The sequence below is a fragment of the Salvelinus namaycush genome, chromosome 12, assembly GCF_016432855.1.
Source record: "Salvelinus namaycush isolate Seneca chromosome 12, SaNama_1.0, whole genome shotgun sequence".
In the NCBI taxonomy this organism is placed as follows: domain Eukaryota; kingdom Metazoa; phylum Chordata; class Actinopteri; order Salmoniformes; family Salmonidae; genus Salvelinus; species Salvelinus namaycush.
The window spans coordinates 1,842,881-1,854,464 of NC_052318.1; the positions used below are offsets into that span (position 1 = coordinate 1,842,881).

Sequence of the window (11,584 nt, forward strand, 5' to 3'; positions counted from 1 at the left end):
AAATTAAGAACAAAAAGCTACATTTTAGTTTTATAATTATTGACGATATAGCCACTTTTTCCTTTGTGGCTGTGCTATCTAGTGGAACATTTAAAAAAAAAATGCTAGATTGACTACTTGTGAGCGGGGACAGGGCACGAGGATATATCTGTTGACCAAATGTTATGCATAGGTTAATGTTTACTCTCAGGTCTAGCGGTGTATGGCCGTGTGCATACCAGAGACTGGGCAACGTACTACTGCCCAGATATATATCCAAAATGGTAAGTGCTGCTGGCTAAGTCGATAACATTAATACTAATTTAGTAGTCGTTGAGTACATTGCAGCAAATAGCATCGTTAGACTTGCAACGTGACAGCTGCATCTGTTCCAATATTATTTCAATGCGAACCGTGATAGCGTTTTATGTGTCATTGTGCAACCGTTTAAAAAACGTCATTGTCAACAAAATATCTTTATCGTGGAAGAGCTAGACTATCACTATGTTTCCACAATGTAACACTTTCACCTGTGTTGCAAAATACTGTACGCCATGAATAAGGGGGAGTGGCTAAAGGCACGTCATACTTTATTTTCTCCAGCAGGTGGTGTAGTGACATTGCTGAACGGTACATTGCTAAGAGCAACATTGCTGAGTTACGTTTATAGGTCTTTCTCATGCAACCTGTTGCACTGCTAAATAGTAGTAGCTATATTTCCCATAATGTCATTGAATAAACACTGGCTGGTACAAACTACTCAAAGATTAGGGGATGTACAGGGAAAAACGGTTATAACCATATCATATACCTCAGCTGGTCGATGGCAGACGTATTAAACCAACCATTATCTGATCATTTTCACCAGTGGTGGAAAAAGTACCCTACTATCATACTTGAGTAAAAGTAAAGATACCTTAATAGAAAATGACTCAAGTAAAAGTCACATAGTAAAATTCTACTTGAGTAAAAGTATAAAAGTATTTGGTTTTAAATATACTTCAGTATCAAAAGTAAAACATTTCAAATTCCTTACATTAAGCAAACCAGATGGCATAATTTTCTTGTTTATTGTAAATTTTTACAGAAAGCCATGGGGTACACTCCAACATTCAGACATAATTTACAAACAAAGCATGTGTGTTTAGTGAGTCCTCCAGATCAGAGGCAGTAGGGATGACCAGGGATGTTCAGTTGATAAGTGTGTGAATTTGACTATTTTCCTGTCCTGCAAAGCATTCAAAATGTAACGAGTACTTTTGGGTGTCAAGGAAAATGTATGGAGTAAAAGTACCACATTTTCTTATGGATTGTAGTAAAGTAAAAGTAAGTCAAAAATATAAATTGTAAAGTACAGATACCCCAAAAAACTACTTAAGTAGTACTTTAAAGTATTTTTACTTAAGTACTTTACACCACTGATTTTCACCAAATGAAATCGGTCAGACCAGGGTTCAGGGGTGTACTTCGTAACAGAATGCTCATATACATTTTTTTAAATGTAATTTAAATTGAACCTTTATTTAGTTAAGAACAAATTCTTATTTACGTTGACAGCCTACTGGAGACCCCCACTGGCCATATATAATGTATTGTGTTACATTTCTATATGCAATATTGTGAACATTTTAACTTCACTGAATACACCTGAGAGGTCACTTAAAGGGATGTCGTTTTACACATTATTCTATATTACAGCCATTGTGTTTTCTCTCTGTTGTCCCTTCAGTCTGGAGACCCCAACTGGTTGCCCCCAGCTGACAGAGAACAGCTGCTAATGGAGCTGAAGGCTACTGGCTGGGTAGAGGTAGAGGAGCGGGATGCCATCTACAAAGAGCTCCACTTCAAAACCTTTAATCAGGTGTGTGTGTGTCTGACCCCTGACCTCTAAACCCCCCCCCCCCCTCCCATATCCTCATCCTCTTAACAATAAAGTTAACACCATCAACCTAATTCTGACCCCCAAGCCCAGTTTTAGGTCAGTATGTTTGAAACCCCACTGCCTGACGGAACAGGGTTAATATTATTACAAGTATGCCAGCTTACATCTTCTCCCCCTATCCATTGCAGCGAATGTCCCATTGCATGGAGCAGGATGTAAACCTTTTTTTGTTCTGTTATTATTTCCATGATCCAATATTATTGTCACAATGTGTATGTATGTATATATATATATATATGGCCCTGCGTTTCCGTAGGGAAGGGTAAACTGGCAGCTACCCTTACAGCCAATGGAATAGCACTATCTCACGGTGCTATTGCAGGTGACACCCGCTGCTACACCTGGAGTCTATTCCCCCTGCCAGTAGAAGTTAATAAAAGTCATGGTTACACCTTCCATGGCATTTGTAGTAGAGGAGCTCTGTAGAGACGGTTGGAGTGCGATATCCCGCTTAGTTTGGTACAGGGTGTGTTTGTGTGTGTGTGTGTGTGTGGGGTGTGTGTCTCCCTCCACTAAAGGTAGTGACTTCCTAGTCCTGTTATACTGCTCTTTTGGGGGCGGTGGACTTCAGACTTGTTACATGAGGATCAGGAGAAAGACAGCTGGAATAGTTACTATCGGAAACAGACAAATTTGTGTGTATTTTGTAGCTGATTGGTTGCAGGTGCAGTGAGGAAGGGACAGGTTTTTGGACCCCCCCATTTCAATCAGTCCTGTCTGGAGTGTGTAATCCCTTAGAGAATTATTATATATATTTTTTAAATGTAACCTTTTATTTAACTAGGCAAGTCGGTTAAGAACAAATTCTTATTTACAATGATGGCCTACAGGTGTGTGAGGTACTTTTGTGTAATAATACTCTCCTATTTCCAACCTCATACTAGATAAGTAGCCTCTGTTCTTTATTTAATTTTTTTACACCTTTGCTTGTGAGTCAGCATTTTCTCAATGAGTAAGGAGTGAATTTAAAAGTATTTTGAGCAGTGCAGATGCATGTATCTCAGTCAGCAGAGCGACCTTAAAATCCATCTGCACCCCTTCAAACAAGGACAAGACAAGAAAATGGAAATGTGAAGTTGTGTTTTCACAAGGTCCATGTTTTTACCGTTTTTGTAAATTTGTCTCTTTTTTTTTTTTTTCAGATGTAAAGTGCAGCATCTCAAGGCCACTTAGCGGACGTTGATCCAGTGGTTAGCTGTTTTAGCCCCTAACATATTCTGTTTTTACACTTTGCTGCGTTTGAAGTCGCAGGCTGGGCTCTGACCTCCCCCGTCTTCCTCTCTGGCTCTAAAGCCTCTCCTCTTACCTCCACATGTCACAACACATTAACATGAGGCAGACCAGAGGGGCATTTGGCAGCAATTGAGATTTTGATCAGAATTATTTCTTTCACAAACAATCAAATTGGTTAAAATGTTTCATCTGCTTCAGAAACCACTAACAATCCCACCATTCCTCCTTACAATCCCGCTTTGGAACTTTCCCTCCCTCCCTGTTCCTTGTTTGTGCCTCATGGTGAATGGGGACGAGCTTCAGTTGTTCCAATTTGACATCTCGTCCATTTTTCCTCCCTTGTTCTCCCTCTTTCTCTTATATATTTTCACAATTTGTGTTGTTTGTTTTTCATGGCTGTTCTTTAGGGCCTTTTTTTTTTTACCAGAGGGCGATGGAGATGAAGAGTGACATGCTGGCTGATTTCCATTTGCCACTTATCTCCAAGTGATGGGCTTGAAGGAAATCAGATCCCCATGAGTTTTTAATGAGTCACACATCCCTTTCCATAAAGGGATCCCTTCCACACTTGTCCTCTGGGGGGAGCTAGTATTTTACCCATCAATTCATGTGTAAAACAGAGAGGATGGACAGTGAAGGCTGTATGCCACTCACAGTCGCCAATCAGGAATAAACAAGACAGTAGGCTTTTAGTTTTCATGTTTATTACTTTGATTACAGCAGAAAGTGGAAGTCTTGTCATAAATAATGCTGTAACCAAACCAGTAGTAATTTATCTGCAGACAGTGGGGTACAGCACATTCTTATTCGTAATAGTCAGAGAAGTAAATGTGAGTTATATTCCTTGTCAAGCCGGAGAAAAATCTAATCAGTTTGAACGTTGAAAATCCCTTTTCTGGAGCAGTGCTTGTTGACGGGCATCCAAACGGTCTCATGTGGAAATGTCTCTTGTTATATTTCTATGCTCAGATAATTATTTATACAGTATGTGCATTTTTTTTTATAGCTGTAGTCATTAATATTTAGAAATCTAAACTCCTTGATTTGATTTTAAAAAAAGAATAATAATTTAACAGTCATCTGTTTTTCATTGAGGAGTGGGAAGCAGATGGATACACATGACAGTATTTTAATGTCTGAATTTAAGAGGCAACATAGGCAGTAGCTATATCGTTTTGTTCCATGACCTGTGACCTGGAGTTAAATCAATGACACATTCCATCAACCTCTTAACATTCTTTCATCCACCAAGGAGAAAAGTCTAAGCTTTTATCTCCGAGCCTTGATAAAAGTCCAAGCCTACATCCCAAATGGCACACTATTCCCTATTTAGTGCACTACTATAGCACCCTATTCCCCATTTAGTGCACTACTTTTTCCCAGAGCTCTGGGGGGAATCAGGTGCAATATGGGACTTGACCCCAGAATCTCTCTATAAAAGCTGTAACCACGCATTAAAGCCAAATGGATGTTATTTTCAAACTTACAAGGTGGCTGGTGATGATTCTCTCTCTTCAGAAGGAGCTGCTGCCAAACCGCTGAGGAATGAGAAATCTTCTCTATTTTCAGCCAATGAGACAAAGTTCAAAGTTCACAAACTTTTTTGTGTGTTTGTGTGTGTGTGTGTGTGTTTGTCAACAAGGCGGTGCCATTGGTAAAGGTTTAAATCACTGGCATGTCTAGGCGCTTCTATGTAATATCAGGGAGGCCTGGCCACCTGGTTGTCCCGTAGGGTTGTCTCCATAGAGATACAGCTATCTATCTCTGGCCTGGCTGGTCTAGCAGGGTAATGCCACAGCCTCCGACTGCGGCACACACGTCTACAGTTTTGGCTTAGGTTCAAATCCGGCCTACTGCCCATTGACACAACCTCGCTGTATTTCCCCACAGCCAGCCTCTATCTGTTCAATAAAATCAGAAAATACCTTAAAAATAGTTTGTTTGTCTCTATGGTTGTCCTGGGTCACAGACATGAGATGTGAGTGGAAGACATTTGCATTTCAGCTCCAGAGGATATTATCCGTCTGACTATCTGCACAGCTCCCTCAACATCCCCCAGGTCCACTCTGTCCGAGGCTGATACATCCCCCAGTGCCACTCTGTACGAGCCTGAGATATCCCCCAGATCCACTCTGTGCGAAGCTGATCCCCCGTTTTATATTCTGAGAGGTGCCTCCCTCTCCGCCAAATCTCTCTCAAGCCTCTCCCTCTCATTAAGGGCTCTGTTTGTATTGAGTAAGTTTTCGTACAGCTAAATCTGCTTAATCTGCTCAGTGGAGTACAGTCCCCCCCCCCCCCCCCCCCCTGTGTGTCGTCTCAAATGAAATGGCACTTTCCCTGGGAACTGCAGGCATTCTTCCATTGATCTGATATGAGCTGCTTGTGTTGTGAAATGGCTGGAGGGGACCTGCGAGGTGTGGCGCCCAAGCGGAGGTGGTTAGATAATCGGCCTATCAGTCTTGGTAAGACAAGATGGCCATGACGTTTGCTGTCTATTGAGGAGCCAAGGATTTGTTAGTTATGGAGCGTCTGGTAACCCTGTAGTAGAAGACAATTACACGACACCTTACATAAATAGGAGTTGACGGTTTTATCAACATTTATTCCATATGATGTTATTTGCTTTACCAAAATTTTTTTTTCATAGGGTCATGGATATGCTGCACCTTTTGTCAGTGCGATAGAATTAAGTTTATTTTCATGAAATATTCCAAGTTTGATGTTATGAACGTTAATCCCATGGGATTACTATGGATCATGTGTCCTTTGAAAGTCTTGACTACAACACAGCGTTGATGCACTACTGCACCATAGAGAGCCAATGTGAAGCCAATTATGAGGCAACGGAATGTATCTTCCGACCTAGAGGAGGGGAAATGTAAGGTGGTGTGGTCATCAGCACCATCATTGCGTTTGTGACCGCTCTCTCTCTGTCTCTCTCTGTGGTCTGTCTATGTGTGTGTGGAGCTATGAACATTTTGAAGCTAGCTTTAGTGTTGATGGGTCTTGGATGGTAATGTAATCACCAGAGAGAGAGAGAGTAGAGGAGCGGGTGGGGAGGGGGGTGAGTGGCACAATCTGCATGCACTTACTCCTGGCAGAGAGTCCAGGCGTCCCTAAGCCTTGGACCGCGAGGCGGTGGAAAACGATCTGTAAATGTCAGGCACATGTGTTTGAAGCTAGAGCTGTGTTTCAGCCCCGGCCGCAACGAGGGAAAAGCTCTCCGACGTCAAATGGTCTCATCCAGTGTTTTATGACAATCACGGCGGTAATAGCCCAAAAATGCCAGTCAAAAAGCGGTGCGTGGGGAACCAGGGCCCACTGGCCCGTCTGTTGGGTGTTTCTGATTATTTGAGATGGGGGTCTGTGCTGTGTCACGTCAAATTAGCAGACACTGACAGCTCGTATGTGGGCTGTAGTAGTGTGGCCAACGGGCCGGTGCGTTGTGTGTCCCAATGCTAGGCTTCATGATAGGTAAACACACAGTCCAGAGCGGGAGAGTCCTTGACCTCTGACCTTTTGGTGTCAGTCGGAGCTGAGGGTTGTGCCTTCTCTTGTCTGAGGGGTGTTGGGATGACCTCTGGGTGACCTTGGTTAAACCACACTGGGCTGTGTCTCTATGTTCCCTATGTAGTACGGGAACCCTATCGCTCTGGTCAATAGTAGTGCACTATACAAGGAAAAGAGTGCTCTTTGGGACGTACACTGCTTTTACTGCCCTAAGAGACCTCCCTCGTTGCCACAGAACTTACAACATACCTGTACACATATAGGCCAAATTCTATAGCCTACAAAAACATTGCGTATTTTTATATATAAAATATAAACGCAACAATATGTAACAATTTCAAAGATTTTTACTGAGTTACAGTACATATAAGGAAATCAGTCAATTGAACAATTCATTAGGACCTAATCTATGAATTTCGCTTGAATGGGCAGGGGCGCAGCCATGGGTGGGCCTTTGAGGACATAGCCAATCAGAATGAGTTTATCCCCAGGGCTTTATTACAGACAGAAATACTCCTCAGTACCACCCCCCCCCCCCCCCCCAGACTATCCCGCAGGTGAAGAAGCCAGATGTGGAGGTCCTGGGCCGCCGTGGTTACACGTGGTCTGCGGTTGTGAGGCCGGTTGGACGTAATGCCAAATTCTCTAAAACAACGTTGGAGGCAGCTTATGCTAGAGAAATGAACATTCAAATCTCTGGCAACAGCTCTGGTGGACATTCCTGCAGTCAGCATGCCAATTGCACACTCCCTCAAAACTTGAGACATCTGTGGCATTGTTGTATGACAAAACTGTATATTTTAGAGTGGCCTTTTATTGTCCCCAGCACAAGGTGGACCCTTGGTAATGATCATGCTTCTTGATATGCTACACCTGTCAGGTGGATGGATTATCTTGGCAAGGAACAAATGCTCACTAACAGGGATGTAAACAAATTTGTGCACAATTTTTAGATAAATAAGCTTTTTTTTCTGCATATGGAAAATGTCTGGAATTTTTTTATTTCAGCTCATTAAACATGGGACCAACAATTTACATGTTGCGTTTTATATTTTTGGTCCGTGTAAATAGTCCACTGTGTGAATGTCATTGAAAGGAACACTAGACTTAGTTTAAAAATAATTAACATGATCACGGTTGACTGAACACGGTTGACTGTACCTACTGTATACTTGTCAGTCACTAGTCGGGAAAACCCGACCCTAGGCAACAGTGACTAGGCAACACAGTGACTAAGATCTGGTTTCAATGATGGACTCGTTTGGCATAAAGGAACTACAGTACGTCACTGTCTACGTCTGAGGGAGAAAACACTTCTAGAGAGTCTCCCAACAAATCATGAGGCAGACATGCCAAACCGTTGCGATTCGAAACCAACGTTTGCAGGACAAAAACTTTGCAGTGAAGGTAGTTGATGCAACCTAGCCACCTGTGAAATGCACTCTGTAGATAATATAAACTCCATCTCGATAGCTACTCTTTAGTATTTAATTCAAGCGGATAAGGCGGTGAAGTAGGTCGTGACGTAGTTTCTCTATGCCAAAAGAGTCCGTCATTGAAACCAGACCCTAGTCACTGTTTCCTAGTCACCGTTGCCTAGGGTTGGGTTTTGGAGACTAGTCAGTCAGTCACGGGGTGCAGATTAGTTCTGGTTAGCACAGGGAGGGAAATGTTTAGACAACACCTGACCTGGCAGCGGGCCTATTTAATAATCTCCATTATTGCCAATGAGAGTTGACAAAAAGCAGACTGACTGCAAACCTAAATTGGTGCCAAGGGGTCAAGTTGCAGGAATATGCCAATTACTTAAATTGATCAGGAGATGGTTTCCTTGATAACCAATTTGATCAAGTTCGCCGATCGTGTTACATCATGCCGGGGAGAAAAAGGAGGTCTCCAAATTGGTTACAACACTCTAAAGACTAAACGTGACTTCCTCTCTCTCTGATTCTGCTTAGTCGGATGCCTCCCAAATGGCACCTTACTCCCTATATAGTGCACTACTTTTAACCAAGGCCCCCATTCCCTATAGTGCACTACTTTTGACCAGAGCCCTATTCCCTATATAGTGCACTACTTTTGACCAGAGCCCCATTCCCTATATAGTACAATACTTTTGACCAGAGCCCTATTCCCTATATAGTGCACTACTTTTGACCAGGGCCCATAAGAAATAGGGTGTCATTTGAGACACACCTGTCATGTCAGGTGGGTGGAGCTACAGATTTGGCTGCAGAGATGGCCTGTAAACAATGGCGTTTCAGTTTATGTAATTAACTGAGGAGGAAGTATTTAGGGGCTTAATTGAGATTGCAGTGGGAAATTGCTCTAAAATGGCTCTGCCTGATTTATTCACAGTGGGAACACGGTGTGGAGTGAGGCATTGCACCCTTCTTTGTAGATTAGAAAAACCATAATCACTCCCTTTATGCCTGACTCTGATTGGAGTGCACACATGCCACCAGAAATATATATATATATATATATATATATATATATATATATATATATATATAGAGAGAGAGAGAGAGAGAGAGAGAGAGAGAGAGAGAGAGAGAGAGAGAGAGAGAGAGAGAGAGAGAGAGAGAGAGAGAGAGAGAGAGAGAGAGAGAGAGAGAGAGAGAGAGAGAGAGAGAGAGAGAGAGAGAGAGAGAGAGAGAGAGAGAGAGAGAGAGAGAGAGAGAGAGAGAGAGAGAGAGAGAGAGAGAGAGAGAACGCGTGTTGGTGGTGTGGGTTCTTCCTGAATTTCAGAAAGCATGATGCCAGCAGTTTACTGACTCTGTTTTCTCCTGGTTCCCTCACCTAGGCCTTTGGCTTCATGTCCCGAGTGGCTTTGCAAGCAGAGAAGATGAACCACCATCCAGAGTGGTTCAATGTTTATAACAAGGTAGTAACCCTCTGCTGTTTCCTTATTTTAAGAGTTGAACTGCTGAATACGTATTTTATATTAGCTATGGTTTGATATCCTTCACAAAATGGCATTTGCTAGAGTTGAATTTACCACGTGAAACAATTGTTAGGCTACAGGGAGGGCTTTCTTATGTTTCAGGGGCCATCGCACACAAGTCAAACTGATGAGCAGGGGGAAAGCAGTAGCTTTCAACAGTAATTCAGACATTTTCTTGGTGAAAATCTCTGTTAATAAGTGTATTTTTCCCCCTTCGTGTAGAAATAAGTCACAGTTGATATGACAAAAACAGTGCCCCTGAAAATCTCTCAGCATTAAGCTTTAGCCACTGAGTTACTGTGTGGCGGACCGACTGCGCTGAGAAGAATTCAACATTAATCCTCTCTTTATTAAAGTGTCTACAGGTTTTTGGGCCTTCACAATACTTTCCACTGTGCTCTGAAAAAGAAAAGAAAAAACACATGATATGACTTGGATGCGTAGTCTGATATAGATGTGTAGGTTATTTATTTAACCTTTTATTTAAACTAGGCAAGTCAGTTAAGAACAAATTCTTATTTACAATGACGGCCTACACCGGCCAAACCCTAACCAGGATAATGCTGAGCCAATTGTGCACCGCCTTATAAGACTCCCGGTCACAGCCCGGGATCGAACCAGGGTCTGTAGTGACGCCTCTAGCACTGTAATGCAGTGCCTTAGACCGCTGCGCCACTGTGTAGGGTGATATGGATGTGTAGGCTGTGATATGGATGTGTTGTAACTATGATCTTGTTTAGAGGAACATTTAGTTGTTTTGTTTTCATATGTCATATATTTATATATTCTTCATACTTTGTTTTTTTCCACTCTCGCTTGTTTTCAGGTCCAGATAACACTAACTACGCATGACTGTGGAGGATTGTCCAAACGGGATATCAAGATGGCCAAGTTTATTGACAAAGTGACCTTGTCCATGTAGATGTTCTTCCTGTATATGTCACATGATTTTTTTGTACAACCTTTTATTTCAAATAAAATGTATTCATTATAATGTGTAGGCCTAATAATTTTTTATGAAATACACATTCATGATGTAATTATATTTTACAGTTGGAATTAATCATTAAATAGAGCACTGCCTAGGCCAGGGGTTCTCAAAGTGGGGTCCGCGGACCACTGCAGGTCCCTGGAGGTAGTGCAGGGTGTCTGTGGCCAGCTCCAAAAATATTTGTATAGCTTTACATTTTTTTTTTTATGAATGTTACTACCAGATTAAATGACTTTTGGCCAAGCAATCCCTGTAATAAATTGGTGTGTAATACAATGTCCTATTGTTAATGTACTTAACCCTAGGCATCATGGGCCTGGCAAGCTGACAGGGATATTGACATCCACAGTACTCCACCAATTATAAATTTTTTGACTCAACTATTCCCCTCAAAGTATTATTATTACATTTTTTTTTACATAAATGCACTGCAATTTACGATTTAAAACTGCAAAGTTTTCTCTCTGCCTCATGGAAAAATGTGTAGAATTGCAGGATATTCACTTTAACCCATTTAATCCCATCGGTCACAATAGTAAAAAAATAAATAAGTTGTATTTTACAGGCTCTAGAGAAGTTTAAAGTTGTACATTATCAACATAAGTAATATATTGTGCTTCTTTTTTTTTTAGGTGTCTAGTATGATTCCGATAAGTTTTTAATATGATTTCTGTATAATCACAAGCCTAAATCTCCAAGGTGCACTTTTACAGATGAATTTGGTACCAGAAATCTGTATCAATAAAAACAAATATTTATAAGTATAATGTTTAAAGGGTTTAGTTTACGTATGTGCCTTCATTTTCAATACATTTAATCCATGATGCTCATGGTACAGTGCCTTCAGAAAGCATTCATAACCCTTGACTTATTCCCCATTCTGTTGTTACAGCCTGAATTTAAAATAAATAAAATAGATTTGTCTCATCTATTTACACACAATACCCCATAATGACAAAGTAAAATTTATTGAAAATTAATT

At 41.4% G+C, this 11,584-nt stretch overlaps 1 protein-coding gene across 1 annotated transcript; it reads left to right on the forward strand.

The window, feature by feature from the left end:
• On the forward strand, window positions 1–10,607 carry LOC120056808 (pterin-4-alpha-carbinolamine dehydratase 2-like). The gene is made up of 4 exons (XM_039005010.1): window positions 1–263; window positions 1,709–1,840; window positions 9,471–9,551; window positions 10,438–10,607. Exons 1-4 carry the CDS (start codon window positions 165–167, stop codon window positions 10,531–10,533), a joined length of 408 nt encoding a protein of 135 aa, XP_038860938.1. The 5' UTR covers window positions 1–164; the 3' UTR covers window positions 10,534–10,607.
• The last annotated feature ends 977 nt before the right edge of the window (window positions 10,608–11,584 follow it).

Excerpts from the sequence above, each read along its gene's own strand:
- LOC120056808 (XM_039005010.1), top strand. The coding sequence starts at position 165 with ATGCATAGGTTAATGTTTACTCTCAGGTCTAGCGGTGTATGGCCGTGT. Across the intron at positions 264-1,708 it reads CCAGATATATATCCAAAATG|TCTGGAGACCCCAACTGGTT; the intron begins GTAAGTGCTGCT and ends TTGTCCCTTCAG. Across the intron at positions 9,552-10,437 it reads GGTTCAATGTTTATAACAAG|GTCCAGATAACACTAACTAC; the intron begins GTAGTAACCCTC and ends GCTTGTTTTCAG.